A 22,913-nucleotide genomic window follows, 5' to 3' on the forward strand; every position below is an offset into this window, starting at 1 on the left:
CGACGAAGTAATCCAAACAGTCTGAGTTACTTACGTTCGTGCTTCAGTGCCGAAGATGTTTCTCTAAACCGTACGTACAAGTTTTCACAGTGTAACAACCCAAAATACAAAAAAAGACATTTAAAATTTCAAATTTAGAATAGTCTAAATCTACGCACAAATATAAGTAAAACGTAAGGTTTTAAATGAGATGCCAGGTTATCACGACGACGAGAATGATTATGATTGTCTTCTGGAACGTTGCGCCTCGTCGTTTGATAGAAATCGACCGACGTTTTAGAGATTCTTTCTGTCTCAATCATCGCCCTGATGATGGCGGCAGTAAGTACCTCTGAAACGTCTGTCAATTTCTGCCAGCCTACATGGCGAAACATCGCAAAGACAGTTGTCTTCAAGGTACCAAACATTCACAGTTCTTGTTAGCTCACCACGTATTCAGGCGTCATATTTTGTTGGAGGGTCTTGTTTATTTTACGAAAGTACTCTTTGTGCGAGGTTGCCTTTTGCTGTCACACATGAGAACGCTACGCGTAGGATTTGCTCCTCAGTAGGAACGAAAGTGAACGGAGAGCTTTCAAGACGTCCGACCGGCCGGCGATATTAATACGAGGCTATTGGTCTCGCAGCATGCACCTTCTCTTGTCTGCGGATACAAGAAACCTGCCTCTTGCAAGCATGAATGATTCAAGTCTGTAGTAAGTCACATGGTGCTTGCCACTGGATGACATTTCACTTGTAGATCCCCGTGGCTGTCATATTTTATAGTCGTGGAGTGGGGGTACCACCCTGTAACTCAAGTGCCTTCTGTTTATTTCCTTTTGTGTTGCCTTCTGTCATCACAAGAGTGCATTTATGATGGCGTCTGTTAGAGGAGGTGAATGTAGTGGTTGTTCCGTGCTTTGTCTGTCTACTGGCATTAGCATCTTCCGTCTCCCACAATTATTGATAAGTCTGGTGAGTTAATTTTGGAGGGGATTTTATTAAAATTTGAGTAAATTTATTAGTTGTCACCATGAGTTCGCACCAAACGCAATTAGATGTTTATCAGATTTTTGAGAATATCTCGTCACCTGACTACACGACAATATCATTATAATCCACAAAGGGAGAAAATCAATACTTCGAAAATGTGGCAAAGCTTTTAAGTGTTTAGAAGCCGCAGTAACAAAGTTTAAATTGCATTTACGAGAAAATTCTAGGAATAACTGCTACCATGTGGTTGTTTTCCGTAGTTCTTACAGTCTAAAAACTTTAAATAGGCCATAACCGCTTTCCTTCTAATCCTATTTATCATTTGTAAAGTTCTAAGGTTGGTGCTGCTTCGTTAAGCAACACGTGACTTTACCGGACCATCTACGTTAAGCGGAGAATACTTTTATATGGTACACATTGTTATTTATATTCATTCTTATAACATGTTGAGATACAAGCGAATCTTGCTAGCCGAGGGGTTCATCCAGTCACGATTTCTGATTCAGCGTGGTTTGTTACGGATCACATGGTATCATCCCATTCATTAAGACCACGCTTGGCGAAGCACAGGAAGAGCTAAGTACCGTTTGTTCCTCAGGACAGTCTGGGTTTCACCCGAGTGAGGTATCGTCGCCTGATTCCCGAATCCAACCTGCCGAATTGTCGTGTTCAGAAGATCAGACTGTCAGCTGTTATTTTAAATCTATACTAAATTCTCGTATTTCGACATGTTAGTTGTTTTCATGCAGAGCCATCTGGGCTATTGGCCTGGCGACGGAAACATGCATGACGAATCTCTCAGACTTCGGTAAACATCTACACGACGCAGTAAACCAGAAGACGCAGCCGTGAGGACCTCAGATCTTACCGTATCTTTTCTCTTCTTGTTTTCTTGGGATCAGGCGGCCTAATGCCTTCCTCGTTTGCAGTGTCTTAAGATGCACGCATTTCCGTGTCTGATCTTCTGTAAATGGAAGATAATCGCGCCGAATTTCTTTTAGTACTTCGAGATTTGCTTTGGCCTTTACTTTCCAGCGTCTGCTGGATCATCAGTCCTCTCCCCTTCCATGTCATTTCGTTTGCATGCAGTTAAAGTGACGTATAAAAAGGCGAAGTCAGAACAAACGACCGGAACAAAAACATTAACCATTTTTTTTGATTCAGTGAGTAGACACTAATGTGATGCTGAAATACAGTTTTCATAATGACGCCTGTTTGGGCTGAATTTCAGTTTTACCACATAAAATTCTTGAAATTATTTGTTAATTTTGAAATCCATTTATAAATATCAATTTAAAAATGTAATCACCCTTTCTTACATATTTTCTTTTGTAGAGTAGACGTAATTCCGTTTATGACTATTGTTCGAATTCTGCAAATAATCGTCTTTGTTGATCATAACCTAGCATTTCTCACCACTAGCCAGCCATACATGAGAGACCCTCTGACTACCCTGAAACTAGCCTGACAGCTCTCTCGATATTCCTGTCGCAACCATCCTACGTGCCAGCCAAACATCAATCAACTAACTGTATTTGATATCCTCATTAACCAATGCCTCATCCCCCTGTCCCCGTAACGGCCATCTCCCCCCGCTGCTCAAACAATGCATGCTAAACCACACAAACCAATTCAGTCAACAAGAGACCACCCCCGGACGTACTACGATTTATTGGTACTGCATAAAATGAGCAGTACCTCTGATGCTGGATACACAGGTACATACTGACGGGAAGGTAGGCAGAGTAACTGTGCCATTGATTACTCCATAGTCTGCAAACAAGCGATAATCACGCTGCCGCTTTCAATAGGCGCTCAGCGCCTGTTGACATCAGAGAGCGTTTTGTGATTCCTGCGTTTGCATTTAGGCCTACTCTACGTCTCTCAGATTTATTGTGGTCATGGTTGCTTCCTGGATACATTATGTGCGAGTAATTTGCATAATAAAATTTAAATTCATAATTTATAACACAAGAATTAAAGCGGCTGAGATGTGTATTAAATTTAATTGTTGAGGTTATGTTATTAATTTATTTATTTATTTATCTATCTATCTACACTGGCTAGTGAAAAAGGTCTCTTCAAATACAAGGTGTATAACATTTTTCGTATTTTTATCTGTGGTCTCTTTTCCCCTCTTCTTTTATCCGTTTAATGCCTTTATCATCGTTAGAAGTACCTATGAAAACCGCCCAATGGTATAACATATGCCATCACCGTCATTACTAAGAACTTTATCGACCAAGGAAAAATCAATAAACATTATTCTTTGTCTCACTGTTCGTTTTGTCCAATATGCATTGATTCACAGCTTCAAATCTCGCTCATTCTTCTGACATTGTAGAAGCCTCGTTTATGATTCTTGCATCGTCACATTAATTCTGAGTTTCCAGTCCATGGAATATGTGAATAACAGAGAAATATGATATTTGAAGTTCTCATGAAAATGTCGATGTTGATTTTCTGAGCTACGACGGTGTGTGGACTTGTAGGTAGAAGTCAATGTTTCGGAAAAACATAATGCCTCCATCTTCAGGGCTGAGGTAAAGGAAATCGTTTTTGTTTTGTGTACAGTGTGGTATCTCTGTGCAACATAAATTTGTGACTTCTGATTAGGTCCATAGGTATCTTCATAAATACTTGTGTCACTTAACGTAGACCAAGTTAGTAAATAATTATTTCAATCGAAAACCTGTCCGATTGTTAAAATTTTCCGGTTCCTTTGGTTCCGCTATATGCAGGTGTCTATATTTCCGTATAAAGAAGAGCTGTATAATTCGTACTCTTCGCCAAATAGTATTAGATTGATCACATCGATGAGGATGAGATTGGCGGTGCATGTAGCGCGCAAAGAGGAAACAAGAAATACTAATAAAGTTTATGTTGTAGGTTTGAGGTAAGATACCATTCGGAAGATCTAGAATAATATTGAATTGAATCTTGGGGAAATAGATTTTAATGATGTGGATTGGATTCATCCGGCTTAGAATAGAGGTATTTTGCGGGAGTTTGTGAATGTAGTATCGTAATGAAGCTTCGAGTTACATAAAGATCTGTAATTTCTTGAGTACCTGAGCGTGTCATGGGCTTCTGAAGAACCGTCAGTCGGCCGCGGAGGAAGCTCCCTTGCCCGGTCGGTTCTGTCGTAGGCGCTCGGGCATCACGCAGTTGCTAAGACGGTGGATTTATTCTGACATTTCAACAAAAACGAATTGACACATACCCCTAACTCAAGATGGCAATAAATCGCTTGATACTGCTACAAAATTAAAATGACTCGGAACAACTACACCAAAATAAATTATGTATAATTGACGATAGTCTACGGAAACAGCTAGGAAGTACTTCGAAATGGAAGCAGTGTTTTCCTCCGAAACGTCAGTAAGAAAGTAAAGCTGTCCCGCTCCATGCCATGTAGGCGCTTGGGGGAGGGGAGGAAAATCTTGTACTCATTTTTGACCTCGGCACTAGAGGTGGTCGGCGTCACGCATCGGCCGCTCTTTATACCCGGGAAAGGACCCCGGTACTCATGAGACAGGAGGCTGGATGGGATTCAGAGCCGGTCTGGAAGCAGAGGCTATTCTTTATCTACGTATAAGTCCGCATGGAGTTACAACCCAGAAGATTTAACACCGAAATGTGTTTACGTTTTATACGAAGTTAGTGAATCAGTTTTTAATATAGTATTACCGTGTTCTGATTGCCAAATTTACGCAGTAAGGATTACTTAATGTCATAATTAACAATTTTACAGGCTTTAGATGGACGAGAGACTTGGATTCGTTCTATAGGTTACCAGAAAATGCTACCCGCAGAAAACATTTTTCCAAAATTATTGATGAATAGCTGTGTCGAGCATGTTTTCAGTTGTTTCAAAATTCCAAACGAGTAATTTATTCTCTTACTTTATGTACGAAATTACGTAGATAAACGTACTATATTTTTTGAACCACTGAAATACTTGTTTCAAATGTTGGGCTGAAGGCACAAAAGTGTAATTAATTTAGTAATCTTGACATTCAATTGATTTTCTGCAACAAAAACATAAAAATGTGAGGCAGTTTGTAAATAGAGCGTGGGATGTTTCGTTACAACTTCGTGGATTTTGAACTGCAAATTCGTTCTTCGGTTATGTGGCACTTTCTTTGTGCGTATCTTTCCATTCATTGTTACTCTCGTTTCTTTTCCTTGTGTCTGCAGATGCAATATAGACATGTAAAGAGAGACATTTTATTTTACTTAAAAACCTTAAAATGTCTTATTTTCTCATAAATCTTTAATAAACGATATATTCTTTCTAGCCACGGTGGTCTAGCGGTTAGAACGCTGGCCTTGTGATCCTGGGGTCTCGGGTTCGATTCCCGGCGGTGCCCGTATTTATAACTTGTGTTGGGCAAGGCCGTGGTCTAGGCAACACGGAGTTTTCCTCCGGGGTCTTCCCCGGTTTCTCCGTAGCATCCCAACAATTACTCCATTTACACACAGAAGAAGGCAATGGCAAACCACTTCTGGATCATCTGCCAAGAACGTATATGAACAGGTCCCAGTCCGAGAAAAGGATGGAAGGATCCTGTTCATATGGACCTGTTGTCAGACAGGACACTAAATAAATAATAAATAAATAAAAATATTCTTTATGTAATTGAACGTAGTCTACCTCTGTCTCTTTATTTGTACTCTGTACCATCAGAACAAGTGAAGGTTAATCGCCGGCAAAGACTTCCAGGGATTTTTCGTGCTTCGTCCTGTAGAGCTCTGAAGTCTTTCGCTGGCCACTCGCCTAGATCATGTACGGAGATCTGAAAATTTAACGAGCTTTATTCCCGCGCCTTGCATGATCTTAACGGAGAAAGATTTATACATGAACAGACGTTCTGTTTCACTTTTTTCCCTTCTAAATGTTTATTTGTTTCTTATCATCAGCTTCAAATACTGTGTTTCCTTCACATTAAAAATTCATTTACTCAGAACATGTTGTATTGATGTTCCAGTATTTATTTTTCCTCTTGGGCAGTTCAGTAATTCAAAACTCTTTGCGATTCAATTTGCTTCCACACAAAATATGTTACCGCCATGTGTTCTTGTAGTCAGATATTCTCTTTCCAATGTTATTAACGTATAATCGTCTCGTACGTCTTTATCCAACATTTATGTCGATGTAAATTCTGCCACTGGTCTCAGAAAAAGCGTTTCGGCACCTTTTATGTTTCCTTTATTATCTTATGCTTTGTCCACTCTTCTGATTCATATAAATAAACAATTTTTTTCTTAAACACTATTTAGTATTTGTGTTCTATTTTTTCTTTAAGTTTGTTAGAGTAAACTATGTATAATTTTGTAAATACGAAAGTTGAAACGTTTTCCATAAATATTCAAATTTAGTTCCTGGAAGCATAGTTTTTTATTTATATTTTATTTAGTGTTCTGTCTGACGACAGGTCCATATGAACAGGATCCTTCCATCCTTTTCTCGGACTGGGACCTGTTCATATACGTTCTTGGCAGATGATCCAGAAGTGGTTTGCCATTGCCTTCTTCTGTGTGTGAATGGAGTAATTGTTGGGATGCCACGGAGAAACCGGGGAAGCCCCCGGAGGAAAACTCCGTGTTGCCTAGACCACGGCCTTGCCCAACACAAGTTATAAATTCGGGCACCGCCGGGAATCGAACCCGAGACCCCAGGATTACAAGGGCAGCGTTCTAACCGCAGTTTCCAGTTTTGTTCGTGTGTGTTGTCTCTTTGAAATCGATAGACTTTATTTGCTGAGTGTTAAGATTCTACTCGCTTATCTTCTTTTTTGTAATTATGAAGACAGCTTCACTTACACACAGGTCACTTGCCCTCGCAGTTTTGTATGTGTGTTTAACTTACGGCCGTTGTCGTGAATACGTCATAATAATGGCTGCTTAAGAATGTGATTCCCAGAATCAGCTTCTGTGTCTTGTATCTGTGGGAGATTTTGCTGACTAATAGTTCACTAACTTAGTGTTTCGCTTTGTTCTAGGTAAGTTGTGAAGCGTAATCACGCTTGAACCACTCTGAATCAATTCATCACGTCTACAAGTTTGTAAGCATCGGCAGTCCTGGTTCCGAAAACAATGACATTTCGCTGTGTTCCCGCTTTTCAGCCGCTGGGTAGCGCTGATTGCAGTGCACCGTGGGTAAGTCACATTCGTTCAGCAAAGCATGCGTTTGTACTTTAAAGGGCCCTGGTTACTAATTTTATGAATTGTGAAAATTTTTAGCTCCGATTCGTAACGCGCCTTTAAGAACAACTGATTGTCTGGTTTAGAAACAGTGTTGACTGGAAACAAATCGTAAAGTTATTGTAACACGTTCGTTTGTGACAACGTAAATTTGTCCTCGTAAGGTTCATGGTGAATATTTCTTCACATAGATGTTTTATCTTATGAATCTATTATATTTGACTTCCTATCCTAATATGCAACTGGCGTTGAATTTGGATTTTAGACAAATGTAACCTTTTACACGTTACATTTAAATTATGGCAATTTTGTGAGATTTAAGATTTTCATGGCGTCTTGTCTTTGGGTTACTGCGCCCCGTCGTCTGGTAGACGTTTACAGCTGTCTCGCAGGTGCTTGTTACGATGAGTCCTGATTATGGAAACAGACAGCACCTCTGAAATGTCGTCAGTTTCTACTTAGACTACACGGCGCTACAAACCAGAAGATAATCGTCATTATATTTATGGTGATTTGCTAGGGGAAGTGTAAATATCCGATATTAGATGTTAAAAAGAAAATCTGTTATCGGTAGGAAATTCTGTTCAATAAATGAATTAACCAACGAGAAATTAACTAGCCTACCTCACCTCTGCTAGCTCGCATTTGCGTGAATACGTTTCATCCGCGCTGCTACGTATTCCATGCAACTCTCTTCAAGTGTGTTGTGTAAATCGCTATGCTGTAGGCCTAATTTTACGGGTAAGTAGGAAACCGTATGTCACCGAACGTCTTTTCGTGTAAGACATTAATAACCCTCAAGATAACAAACAACCTTTTACTTTTACGAGTACATAAAAATTAAACGACTGCAGTTGATATACGTGGTAATAATAAACACTTTACAGGCGGCAGGTACGTCTACCCGATATCGAGCATTTAAGGATTAATGATTACGCAGATTATTTGTATTGTTATTTAAAAACTTTCTGACCGTGTTTGGAACAAATTGTTTAAATAAATGTTATGCTTTGTTAAAATTTCGTTGTTACTGGCATGTGACACCGTTTATACCTTTATGTGCTTATCGACGTTTTTGAAGAGAGTATCGTCTGCGTCTTCTGACTTAAAGTTTACAGCCACATATAAAATTTCATGACGTCAAGACCGCAATGCATCCGTATTGTCTAAAATTTGAATCTTTATTTTAAATTTTACGGAGATTTCTTAATATTGCGTCAGATTTTCATCAGAATTTGTAAAAAAAAAAACTTACTGAGACGGGAAGGGTTAAATTTAAAACTTGTACATTAAAAATAGGATTAATTATGAAATTTTAAACATGTGTCTATGGAATTTGTTACTTGTGTGACCAATGGATCTGATAAATGTGTTTAAATATACACAATAATTCGCTTGTTTTTCTGAAAAATTATAACAGTTTAAATTTACACTTCCTTTTAAAACTGTCGCCTGTCATTTGGGCAAAGGATTATAACACAGGTCCATCCGACAATTGATTGATTGTTTGGTGCTGTATCAGAGCTAATTGAATGGCGGAACGTGTGGACAATAATGAAACACATACAAACAGCTGTGCCTTGAGCGAAACTCAGATAAACAGTTCAGAGCCAAGGGTTATGCGTTTGAGCTGCTGTGATTACCAACTGGACGTCTTCTAGCTATTGCCGCTGTGAGACATGACGTTAATTGGTGGCTCTTTCACAGTCGGGTTACAGTGTCACGAGAAAATACAGCCCTCGGGGTTCCGAAAGATTGCTTGTACCTTTAAGGGTTATTTCACTCATAGTATTAGCACGTTTGTCAGAAACATATCGCCACACAAATTTATAGTCTAGTATTAAGGAAATTGGCAGATTGTAATCGTCACCTCAATTTGTTTCGTTTTGCAACGTCATGTTGGACGTCGATAATTGGTTGCTGTATATTTTATATAAACGACGTTTCGGAGGTTGATTCCACTCCCTTCTTCACGTCGTTGGTTGTTATGATACACTTATTATTATATTGAAAACGGTCACAATAATGCTCCTATAATGAATCAGCCATTGTTACAAACCTTTAGAAAATGTCGGTATTCCCTTTGGTATGTTTCGGCCTACTCGTGTGTACGTAGAGTCGATAATCAAATTCGATTTGCTTTGAACTCGATTTACTGAACCTCTGTGAGTGCAGGCAATGTGCGAATATGACTCCAGAGGCAAAACAGTAATTTAATTTATTTATTTAATTTACGGTTTATTTAACGACGTTTTTTGAGTAACTCAGATTGTATAGCGTTGAATGAGAGGATAGTAGCGAATAATGAATTTGAAAGGATGTGTAAGCGACCGATCGTGGCCTAATTTAAGTTACTGTCCTGGGTGTCCTGAGAAAAACAACTAAAAACCTATCAGGATAGCCGGCATCCGAGCCGATATTTGAAGTTGGGACTTCCCGAACACGAAGGAATGCTAACCACTCGACCACGACGTTCGATGACTTAATTGGTAAATAAAACTGTTGGCAGTATAAATAAGGAGCATTTGTGTTATTTTGTTTCTAAAACTTTGTCTAGAAATCTAGTAGTTTTCCAGGGTTGTTGGGCGCCCTAGAAATTCCTTCGTTTTAATTCTTACACAGTGAACGAGGGGCAGCTGCTCCTTCAACATTGCTGAATAACAAACTGCCTATCTCCACGGAGCAGAGACCGTCTTGAAAAGTTAATACACCGCTGAGCTAGTCAAATTCCGGTAGCGAACTAGCAGTCAGTAACGGATTTGTTATTAAAGTACATTCTGTGGATGGACGGACGTACAAGTTTCGTTCTGGGGAAATTTCTTTTCCTTCGGATTAAGTAGGATTGTACATTCATCGCCCAGATAATGGAGGCAGCAAGGACCTCTGAAGTGTTGGTAAACTCACATCAGACTATACAGCGCTACAACTCAGAAGACATTTGTCTCAGGTCTCGGATGATTTTTGTGTAATTGGCTCCGTATTAACAGCACATTACACAGGTGGTGAGACAAGTACTCACCCCCCCCCCCTCGTCCGCATTATAAAGCATTAGGCATATTGCTTTCCCACCTCAGAATTATTCATCAGGTTCTGCGTCTTTTCGACACGCGTTCACAGGACAACAGAGTAAAATACGGACGTGCACTCCCAAATAGGAAGTAAACCCATGCCAGAATGTTTCCTGTTTCTTTTGTTAGATGTGCTTACTGCCTCTATTATCAGGACTTGTCTGATGATGGAGGCAGTAAACTCCTCCGAAACATTGGTCAGTTTCTACCAGACTGCGACGTACCGAAAGTCAATCATCCTAAAACTCATCGTCTTGAGAACCTGAAGTCTTACCATCGCGTACCAAGTTAAGACATTAGGCGTTTAATTTTATTTCTTATTCCTCCCCTTTTCTCCTTAATTTCTGTTTCTAAGGGGCATAATGTGCACCCTAGTGTGTGGTTGACACTTTGGTTTCGAAGAATGGGGAAGGGTTGTTGAGGTCAAATTACTCCGGCTTGTTATTTGATTAACTTAGTCGAGATCACTTACGTAACCCCATAATTTACCTCATCACTCCATTGCGAGGCGATTATCTAGTATTACGTCACGTTGGGTAAATCCAAATAAGGTTTCAGGCCTGCAGCCTCGTGCTTTATGGAAAACAGTGATTATTTACAGTAATAGATGGTGCATTCCATTGGTTTTCTCATTTAATGTATCAGGATTGGTTTGCGTATCTTGAAATTGTGCCGTTTTCCCACAAGCACACACAAATGTGAGTGTGTGAATATTTGAAATTACTTCAATTTAAAAATATATTAACATTGGGACTTATGGGGGCAGCTCAAAGTACGTAATTCAAAAACTTAGTCAGGCCGAATAAATTATCGAATGCGGGCCGCGTGTTTTGGCATGCCTGGTTTAAGACATATTACATCATTTGTCTGAAAGAACATCGCGTGGCCACTAAGAAATCTGGTGTATGTGAATGTAGCTCAGACAGTGGCCATTGGTGGAAAGAACAGGGTACATTTCAACATTGCTGTGTGTGTTACACGTGGTAATGTTGCCGGCATGGGGTAGTATTGTTCTAAGGTTATTATGTAACCCCTTTGATTTGGAGAAATCGATACTTGGATTCACATGTGCCAGGAGCACTGATACATTATTCTGATATAAATGTGTACAGAAACTGATATATGGGACAGTTTTTTAACTATATAATATGGATGGTTGGCAGAACATTGCTTATCCTAACGCTACTAATATTAAAATTAATTATCCGTACGTAATTGTGTAACTCAATAAAGCCAATGGAAATATAAATATGTTATTAAAATTGTAGAACTTTCGCAGAGAAATTTTTAAATCCTCTAATATGGACGATAGACGTTAAGGAAAGTTTATGCATACGAAATTGAAACGTGATGCTTATAATATGAGGTACTTACTTGCAAATTATAATCGGAAAAACTGTGGATACAACGTTTCCAGTGCATTGTCATATACGCGGCTTATTCTTTTTACACGTGCAGGCCTAAATTTTAAATGTTAATAGAAATTTGCACATGTCTTACGCGCCAGTTTCATTCTTTTGCATAATTAGATTCGCCAGTTCACTAGAATACTTCATTAACATTGCCACAAGAGTTGCATTTTTTTGAATTCTTTTTGTAACGGACTGTACAATAAAATACTTCGTCTGGATGTAATAAATAATAATAGTAAAGCAACGATAAAAAATACATGGCCAGGTTCACGAATGAACTTTTGACCCGTGCATCGGCCGAGCCACGCTCCAAGCAGCGCGCACAGCGATCTTCATCTTTGTCTTCCAATCCTAACCCCTCCACAGCCGACATTCCTAAATAATGAGCGCTCACACCCCCTACTACAAACCAGAAACAGCAACAAGAAGAATACGTATAATCGCCCTTGGGGCTTAAAACAAAAACAAGATGCAAAATAATTTATTCGTTCATGGTTTGCTTCATTTTGTAGTTTGCCTTTGCCGCGTTGTCCGTTACTAGTTCGTAATTTCGCTACTAGGTGGCGACAGCGATTGCAGGAACTGTTGCTGCGCCTCTGTGAAAACGGTGGCACAAATTGTAAACTACGTGCTTCAACGTGCATCGTAGCGCCGTTGAAGGGAAGTGGCGCTTCAATGTACTAGGACTATTCGTTTCTCTTGCACACAATAGATGTCGGTGCTAAGTGGTGCATGCTTGGTTGTTCATGTTTTTGAGAACGCGCCATTGAATTTCGAGAGATTACAAGGAAAGAAATTGTCTCGATGTGACACACAAACGTAGTCATTATGATCTCCAGGTTGTGAGTAATTGACATGATTTAAGGCAAACCAAACAATAAAACTTGGGTATTCTTAAATGTAAAATAAAGAAAAATTCATAATTACATCGCTTTAACATAATTGACCACTTATTTTGGTTACCGACAAAATTAATGAAAACTTTGCCTTTTATTTCCGTTCGCTAAACATCTATGAAAGGAAAAAGAAATATGACAAAGAGAAATGTAAAGAGTACAGAGAATAATTGAGGATGAGACACCAATAATGAGAAAGAGCTTTTTCTCTCTACTGCGTATGAAGAGATGGTGTGTTCTTGGTATCATCAATCATTTTAGCAGGAGGCGGTTCCTTTTTATTCCAGCTCATGTGTTTACACTGCACGTCATTACATAGTTCATCCGTGTTTCAAATATTCACGGCAGCGCTGGGATAGATTACATCCAGTTGCCCCTTTTGTCTGAAGTTACGCTCAGGTCATGTGCGTATGGGGGATTTGGAGGTAAGGCTCAAAGCGAAGATTTCTGTCTTCTGGGTTGTTGCGCCGTGTAGTCTGGTCGATGTTAACCAACGTTTAGAGGTCATACTGCCTCCGTCAGCAGGGCGATGAGTATGAAAATTTCTGTCTTCTGGGTTGTTGCGCTGTGTAGTCTGGTCGATGTTAACCAACGTATCAGAGGTCATACTGCCTCCGTCATCAGGGCGATGAGTATGAAGATTTCCGTCTTCTGGGTTGTTGCGCTGTGTAGTCTGGTCGATGTTAACCAACGTTTCAGAGGTCATACTGCCTCCGTCATCAGGGCGATTCTTAGTATGAAGATTTCTGTCTTCTGGGTTGTTGCGCTGTGTAGTCTGGTCGATGTTAACCAACGTTTCAGAGGTCATACTGCCTCCGTCATCAGAGTATGAAGATTTCTGTCTTCTGGGTTGTTGTGCCGTGTAGTCTGGTCGATGTTTACCAACGTTTCAGAGGTCATACTGCCTCCGTCATCAGGGCGGTGTTCTGTTGACGACCTCTTTCGGCCACGATTACGAAGTTGCATGAAATTATTTTCGGAGACTTTGTCGTCATGGAATTAATATCAGTTAGATTGAGACACTTTTGGATGTGTCGATACTTCAACGAAGTAACAATAAAAAAACTAAGTATGTAGTGTAGTACCTTTACGTTTGAATAGATCTATCAACATTAGATTAATATTTGCAGTCATTTGACGTCGAGGCCAATAAGGAACGTAGGATTTCAGAGAACGTATTTCCTAGTCTTGTTATGACCAAAAAGAGAAGCGTTGGTGAGCTCTTGGAAACATGTGATCTCGTAGCTGTTGGAACTCCGAGGTTAAGAATTAGCTATAGTAATATTTATGGACTAAGTGCATGTCTGTAAAGAAAGAAATATTGTAACAGGTCTCTGTATTGTGAAAGAAGTTGAATGGCTTTAAGATAAAGTGATAAAGACGTATTTCGTGTCGTAGTAATTACATACAGTGGCACCTGCAGTTAGCAGTTCTCAAATGAAAGTTTGCCAAGCGGCTGGTTCTCAGAAGCAGACGGAATAGATCGCATTTTTAATTCCATAGACCATTATGAATTACAGACAGACTTTTGCTCAGTGGACAATGGAACTTATTCCTAGTGCCACCATGAGGTGCTTTTGTCTCTTTCTGAGAAGTGATTTCTACGAATTTGTATTATTATTAGTGTTGTTGTTGTTCTTACATTTCTCACTTTCATCTTAACTTTAATCACGCCATTAATAATCCTTGTGTATCCGAAGATGTACCACATCTGTCAGTTACACTGTTGATTTATTTCTTGAGTTGTTTTACGACGCTGTATCGTTGAATTGCAGGATGATTTTGAACAATAAATCAGGAAAGATTATGGAACAAAGATTGTTGGTGTTTGTAAAGTAAAGATGATAAACAGTCAGAAAACCTGATATGAAAAATCACTTTTGGGTTAGTTGTAGAAGGGAAGATAATAAGAAAATGAATGTTAAAAAACATGACGGTGTCGACAGGATTAATTTGACCCAGGACAGGGAATAATAGCGAGCTATTGTGAACACGATAATGAGCTTTATGTTTCACAAAAGGCAGTGAGTTTCTTGACTACCTGAGCGACTACTAGCTTCTAATGAAGGGCTTTGGCCAGTAGAGTTACGTAATTATTTGGACTGGAAGCAGTCAAGGAAAAACTTAGCATATGGTCACATCTCATCAACAGAACACATCACAAAATGCTGCATAATAGTTAGATAGAGTAGGCCTATGCATTGCGTGAATCTGCCGCGTTCACCAGAATTTCACCTTTCAGCTTGGCGATTAGTACCGGTGACATACTTGTTTGGGTTCGACGAATTTTTTAAACGGTGAGGTGTCGGGCTGTGCGATGGCGTTCTCGCTAGAGATTCCCGGAGGATCCCCACGTCTTCCTGGGTTTCTCCACACCAAGAGTCCCGTAATTGGTGTCTCTGTGCAGTCACTTCGACGCGCTGAACGCATGTAGTCTTCGTGTCTGAACAAAAATTACAAATTTTAGTAAAACCTTGGTGATTCTTATACACGCAAGACCATCTCACCATCAAACGCGTCTAATAGAATTAATTAGAATTCATAATATCGGAGATGTACACCGGGTATTGATCGGGAAACCTGAGGGGAAGAGACCGCTGGGGAGACCTAGACGTAGATGGGAGGATAATCTCAGGCGGGATCTATGGGAGATAGGAGTTGAAGGAGACTGGATTTTGTTGGCCCACGACAGGGTCCGGTGGAGGGCTTTGGTTAATTCTGTGATGAACCTTCGAGTTCGGTAAGCCATCTAGTTAGTTAGTTAGTTAGTTAGTTAATATTGGAGGTGTGAGAGTGTACTCGGTAGGATTTAAGATTCTTATGCCCCTACAACCCAAAAGAGAACCATCATCTGAAAGTGCCCTTGTACCACTCTTATCTGCAGTAATTATACACAGGAAACTTACCGAGGTTGGTAATACATTATGACTGCCACGATAAATTATAAAAAAAAAATTCATGTTTTGTCTTATTAAGGTGGTCTTGCAACTGAGTAGTTTTGGGGAATTAAACAAAATTAGTTTCATCCTGTCTTGCTGTCAGCACAGATTGCGTGCAGAGAGGAAGGAAGGACAGTGACTGAAAATTGTCTGAAGTATTTAATTAACGGAATGCACGAAAGCATATTTCAGCCCCTGTATAAAAGTACAGAGTTAATCCTATCGCTGCAAGACTAGAAATAATTACATCTCAAAATAGTGTGGATTCTTCTTCCGTTGGATAAAGGGGTTACCCTTCATGTAAAATCTTGAAGGCCTACATTAAGTTTTAGAGTTCGGAGTGTGAGGTTCTTGTGACCACATCGCGATAGCGGCTTCTGCTTGTGGATGAGGACGACGACCTTCAGATACCTATGTAGAGTAGCTTTGAGTGTATTAAATAAGCACTGGCGGACAGTAGACAATGGGTGGGCCTCCAGTTACGGGAACAATAGTCGTTAAAGAGTAGCATGTTACAAAATGTTACATGACGCTACTGAATTTTTCGTTGTCTTTAGTAGGCGTACGCCTTATAGGGTCCAATGTCAACAGGCTCTTTGAGTACAGTATCCATAACGAAACATCCATTTCCGAAAGAGGCGGGTCATTTCTTGACGATGTAAAAAAAACTTTAGCTACTCAGAAAAGATTCTGCTCTATACAGTGAATGAAACCCAGTTCTATACTAAATTAAACTCTAAATATTTGAAAATATTAAAACTCCTACACACGTACTCGTATGGGAAACAGTGACTAAGTACATTACTACGGTGGTGACTTTGAAGATGGTTGCCTTATGGGTTTTTGCGTCGGGTAGTCTGGTAGAAGTTCACGACGTTTCAGAGGTTCTTGTTGCTTCCATCATCAGGGCGATTAGTAACTGAGTGCTCAGTAAATTCTACATTTATGTGATGAGAATTTTGAGATCGTTATAATTGATGTTAGTGATGAGCCGATTGAACGATATTGGTGCATGTTAAAGCTTAGGAAAGTAAATATTCATACACATTTGTTAACACAGTACCTCGATTCCGCCTGCGTGCTAGAAGGTTCAACGGCACAAACACCAAACTATGCCAGTATGCAGCACAGTCTAGAGTCAGAAAAATCCGCCTTTCATCATGGCACGTCGCGGATGAATGGTTATCACCGCACCTGCTTCAAATCGGGACGAGTCGGTTTCGATTGTCTGCCCGCAGATCCGCTATTCTGAAGTTTTTATCTGTCTATCGACGCAGCTAATAGGCGCGCTACTTTACAATAGGTCACACGACCGCTTTCTTTCATGTTATTTACAATTCACTATTCATAAGCTTACGCCTACTACAGATTAGCGTCATAAGTGTATGTGTGTGTGTGTGTGTGTGTGTGTGTTTATTTAAAAAATAGTCATTCGTCACAACCTGTTTCTTTATGCCTTTCATGAGTGACCTCGGTTATTTCAAATAATTTGTACCGTTCCGGGGTCATACTAAAAGTTTCCAAACTTCTTACGGAAAATAATTCTTAGCCTGTGCCCAGACACCTGGTGGGATTACCATCTCCTGTCGGCTGTCTGTAACTATTGATCAATTGCGTTTTAACAGTCCGTTCTTCCGTCTGTAACCCAAATACGCGTCATTCTTTCGTGATTAGGGCTTACTAGCATTTATCAAACTTGTTGGGGTAAAGTATTTTTATACTCCGTTAAACATAGCGCTAGGAGCTTATCTAAAGTATGCGTAAACTTCCATTTTCATGTAACAGTATCTGAATGGATTATATTTTATAACTCGTATTTATACTAGTCAATAAGCTATGATATATAAACTTAATATATCTATAGGCCTAAGCTAGACAGTATCTTTCCATAAAATATCAAATGATAAATTATATATATGCATAGGGAAGAACACACACAATCCAAAAGAAGTTCTTCGGTTTGATGTCGTACGGGTTTCAACAGGAAATGTGTTTGCAGTCTTTCATTTCTCTGTGACACACAGCAGGTCTCGTACGTCTCTTTCAATCTCGTGTACCCTGTGTATGGATACGTGTGTGAATGCTATCTGAGTAAATAGTTGTGGTTATTTATTTTATTTTGTCTTGGAACACAAACTCTGTATGTCGTTTTTATGGGAGTTTCGGAAGTACTGCTTGTGTTTTCCTGAATTGATGCAAATAAATTTCTTTCAAGAACCGTGTAGGGGTATTCAGCTGCCTTATTTATTATTATTTTTAATTTTGTTACTTGTAGGACTCAGTCATACACCTGTTCTATTTTTTTCTCTTGTGTGTATTATCCTCGTAAATTTCAGTTGATCAGTTCCTTGAGATCAGTATTTTTAAAACATATATGCTTACGTATATTAACATGATTTTTCAGTAACCTTTGTGAAAACTTCGGGCTTTTATTAACTTTTATGCGAGAAGTGTTAGATGTTTCTATTTGTATTAAAGTAACACAGTATTTTCTCGTGTTGATTACATTTTCGTATGACTTATTTTTAGGCCACATGGTAACGTAACTCGCAGAGGTATTAATTAAGGTCAGAAACTAAGTAGGTAAGATTAGCAAATGGTTAATAATTATTTAGCAATTAATAATCAAATAAAGTGGCTGTACGTTAACACAGGAATAGTAGTAAATACAAAATGATCACTAGAGGAAAATGACTTAAATTAAATTGTTTAATTAAACATTATTAGTATTAGTTAAATATTTTAACATCTAAGTGTAATCTACACCCCAAAAACAAGGCTTTACTAGTAAAGTAGTGCCAAAATGAATTCTTAGTTGAATGAATAATTTAGTGAATAAAATAGTAAGTAAATAAATACATAAATTAGTGACTGAGGGAAAGCGAGAAATTAGGTGAATAAGAACATAAAAGATATATTGCTTGAAATAGGGAATTAATTTTTAAACGAATTTATAAATTATTAAAAGAGAAATCAAGTTGTTTGGCTGATAAAGTATTCAATCTGTGCAAATAATAACTTGTGCGTTATACTCCCCTGCTATTTTCGTGGCCTCGTACCTAAAGGTACGCCCACTGACCAAAGCGAGCTCGTCCAATAAACTGAAACAGGTGGCATGGTGTTGAAATACATTTACAAGAGACTCAGATTGCCTCTTTGATATACCGACAGGTCTCTCATTTGCGCTTATTCAAACTAGACAAAAACCAGGCAACGTAACAGAATTGATTCCCTCATATATCATATCAAGAGTGGTTCAGTCTGTATTAACCGATTGAGCATTACAACAATGGATGTCTTCGGGATAAATCTGCGTTCATAACCAAGCAGGTCACAGCAAATGGTAATACATAAATCTTGTATTTGAGAGTATCTGGATTCGAGCCTGGTTTGGCGCAACGGGTATGCTAACGACTGTCAGGTCATGACTTGGTCCTCGCCATTCTCTCCTTTCCACTGTACGTACGTAATCATCTTCTGATAAACATGGTTACGTACTGATGCACCAACCACAAGGGATTTGAGAGCTGGAGATGAAATCTTGAACACGTGATTTCACTTCGGGGGAGTGATGTAAGGTCGTAAGAAAAACTAGGTTTTAACGCCTTTAAGCACGAAGCTCATTAAAATAATATTAACAAATTAGGTCTTCACATATCGTGTATTATGAGAATAGTATAAAACCTAAAAATGCACTCTGTTCCTGTGATAATATTAACGATCCTTTGGGATCAGTCAGGACAAAGAAATTAACACAATTCAAGATGAATGATAAAATATAATACTTTTATTTTCCGTCGTTTACACAAGCTTATTGTTAAAATCATATAAAATTTCACATAAAATTGTTACATTTTAAAATTGACGACATGTTTCGATATACAATCTTATCATCGTCAGGTCCATCAAAATTAAAATTAAAATCTGGTGTATCTGTTGCTCTGCTTATATTGTTTTTGTTTTTACTCGTTTTTACTACATCTCCAGGCTTCTTCGATTTTATTTTTGGAGACGCGCCTGGGTGCCTATATCGGGTTGTGTATGAGGTGCGTGTCCGTTGTTATTGAATGTCTGCCATTCAATAACAACGGACACGCACCTCATACACAACCCGATATAGGCACCCAGGCGCGTCTCCAAAAATAAAATCGAAGAAGCCTGGAGATGTAGTAAAAACGAGTAAAAACAAAAACAATATAAGCAGAGCAACAGATACACCAGATTTTAATTTTAATTTTGATAGACCTGACGATGATAAGATTGTATATCGAAACATGTCGTCAATTTTAAAATGTAACAATTTTATGTGAAATTTTATATGATTTTAACAATAAGCTTGTGTAAACGACGGAAAATAAAAGTATTGTATTGAAACACAAGCATGATGCAATTAAGATATAAGCGATAAAATATAAACTGATTAAACTTAAAAAATTCGCTGAAACTACGTTCATCAGAACACCTAACGTGGTCGGTCTGAAAATATTTAGTCTTTATTTTCCTCTTCATTATTTTTATTTCAACGTGTCATAAACGTTATAGAAGCAGCCTTGTGTTCTACTACTAAAATTTACCATCGCTTTTTTTTTGTAATGTGATTATTATTTGTTCAGACATTTCTTTTAATTCTCGTAATCGCTGCCTGATTTCCACATTGCTTTACAATGCATATAGAGGTTAGTGTTAGGATTTTTGAGTCTCGACAGTTACATTTTCGGACATACTAAAGGTGCTCTTTTAACGTCCATGAGTTAAGTCACGAACCATGCTAAGTGGATCCCATATCACCACATCACAGCCTGTCCTCTGCATGAGGAAATTCTCCAGATGCTAGCTGCGCAGATACCCAGTAAGCAGTCGCGGATTGTCTACATCGCAGGGCCTTGAACTAGGCTGGTTCTTAACTGAAAACGTGTTGAACCTTCGGGTTCCAAAGGAGACGGAGAAATATTTGACTGTCTGAGCAACTATCAGCTTTTCAAAGAGGGATTCTGTCCCATTGAATTAGTTGGTTAATTAAGACAGGAATAAGATTAAACTTGTTGGACTCTGGTTTCCCTGTGTTCTTTTGTTTTAGAGTTCTAAGGAATTAACCATTTACCGTTTTAAATGTAGGATTAATAGTTTATTCCTTGCATGGCGTTACCAGCTAAACCCGTTGATTTATTTAACAGCGATCTGCATGTACAAGATAAATTAATTACGACTTAAAATTTATTTCTATTCATTATAGATGAGACGTGTTTGGTGTCACATTCTGTAATACTAGTTTAGGAGGCGCTGTGTGAATCACGCATGTTCAATCGCTTTAGGTCGCTCATGACGTGAGCGGGTTGTATGTGGGGTCATTGTCCCCGAAAGCAGCAAAGTATGATCAAGCAGAAGATCTTCAATGGGAAATGATAACCCGGCTCCAAGGCAGGACCAGGTTTTGTTGCCTGCGTTTTATTTCTTCCTATCTTTATGAAAATAAATAAAGTATCTAATACATCGTAGACTGTTTTACTACCACCATATCGGTCATTCTGATGCACTGTACAGTCCATGTAAGAACTGAAGAATGGATCCAATTTACAGCATTCAGTATGTAGTTACACCGGTTTAGCGAGAATTCCAAACCAAGACTTCATTCAACTGATTTTTGTTTCTTTTGAGGCAATATTTTCTTCGGATTAATGATTTGAATTTGATTTATCATTCTGAAGGTGTTGGAACTCGTTTATGTAATCGAGCTGTTTACAGTATACACGGTTCTGTGTTATTAAAACACCTGTATCCTGGGTTCGAATCTTGAAGTGGGATTTTATACTTCGTGAGATTCGAGTTTCTCATGGCGAAGGTGGCTGTCTTATGGGATGTTGTAGCACCGTTTAGTCCGGTAGATACTGACAGATGGTCGGTCAGTGTCTACCAGACTAAAAGACGCTACTACATCCCATAAGACGGCCATATTCAAGTTTATGTTGTCAGACTTTCTTCTGTGTTGTTTTATGACAATGAAGGCTTTGTGATTGTATGATCCTTCGGTTGAAGTATACAGCTGCCTTCTTGAGTAAAAAATTAACAGAGGTTGCCAAGCCTCTGTTTGATATTTATCGCGCAGAAGGACACTTACAAGAACAAACTAGAGGAATGTGTTGGCGCAAGGTAGGCTACGACCGCTTCCCTTCATGTACAGTATTTCAAGATTCATCTTCCTCGTTCAACCTGCAATTGGACGCAGTATAGATCTATATAGTTGATAAAGCATCGTTAAATGTCCCACAGTGACGTTCTCCCGAAGTTTAAATTCGACAAATCGATATGCCTGTGTGTATCGATGCTGATCGGAATATTAAGACGGATTCTGCGAAGAGCTACGGGTAGCGTTTCACTAAGCCGACCTGGTGTCCGAAACCCAGGTGATACCGGCGGTCGCCCGGGGAGACGACGGCCCCGATACGACCCAACCGGTTCCCTGACTCAACGGCGAGCCAAGACGTGCAAGGGGTGCCCCACACTTCCCCGCATGACGCTGTTAAATCAGAGCGTAATCAATCGTGTGCGTCTCTGACGGTGGAACTCGGTTCTCTTCAACTCTGCTGCTGTCGAAGCTTACTCTTGGATTTTAACTTGAAACTTCTTTGTAGTTCGCTGTTTCGCGAATTACAGTTATTCAGCTACCCGTTCACTCATCGAGCCACTCACCTGCTCAATCGCTTGCCCAGTGTTTGGTTTTTGTTTTAACTTCTAGAAAATTGTATGCGCTGTAAATATGTGGCGATAATTTCTTTAAACAAACAAGTCCAGAATATCAGAATCGAGATTAACAAATTTCATTTTGAATTACCAATAGCAAAGAAAAGGAGACACCGGTAGACCTCTCAAGTGTTGAAACAGAAGCAATGTAGCGTGTCTTTGAAAGGCAGAAGAGCAAATCTGTTCCCTTACAGAAATTCATCACGTCACAAGTCTCAGATTTTACGTTAACCTTCTGACGTCTGTTCAGAAAGCAAAGCAGGACGCAATAACGAAATCTCTCAAAGAAGGGAACTTCAAGTTCTTGCATAAAATACAAATAAAACATCTCGATTATCGTGATATATAATAAAAATGGCTTCACTATGTAACCTCGACCATCCTTCACCCGATTGTCACAACTGTTATAAACAGCTAACATCATTGAATGTGGTCCTTCCCAGAAGCTGACACTCGTTCGTCTTGTCAAGAAATTCCGTGTTTACTATTTTCTTAATATTTTAATATTATCCTCCAATATACTCCGAGGTCTTCGAGTGTTTATTCCCTTCGGGCTATCCAATCAAAAATTTTGTGCACTTTTCTTTTCTCCTTATCCGTGCTACGTAGCTCACCCATCCCCCTCGATTTAATCATCCTAATTATATTTGGTGAAGAGTGAAAATTACGGAGTTTTTCCCA

General features: G+C 39.1%; 1 protein-coding gene across 4 annotated transcripts in view; it reads left to right on the forward strand.

The window, feature by feature from the left end:
- The window catches only part of TfAP-2 (transcription factor AP-2), a 470,810-nt gene that overhangs the window by 218,659 nt on the left and 229,238 nt on the right, over positions 1–22,913 (forward strand). For 2 of the 4 annotated variants that reach the window (XM_087342922.1, XM_087342923.1), the window contains one exon: positions 6,983–7,134. The exons of the other annotated variants lie outside the window; for them this stretch is intronic. In XM_087342922.1, the coding sequence (XP_087199048.1) occupies positions 7,072–7,134 (63 nt within the window). In that variant the 5' untranslated portion in view covers positions 6,983–7,071. The remainder of the gene's footprint in view (positions 1–6,982; positions 7,135–22,913) is intronic. 4 annotated transcript variants of the gene reach the window in all.

This window comes from Zootermopsis nevadensis, unplaced genomic scaffold, assembly GCF_977971745.1.
Source record: "Zootermopsis nevadensis isolate Lab colony 2312 unplaced genomic scaffold, Znev_1.0 Znev_ptg000004l, whole genome shotgun sequence".
NCBI lineage: Eukaryota > Metazoa > Arthropoda > Insecta > Blattodea > Termopsidae > Zootermopsis > Zootermopsis nevadensis.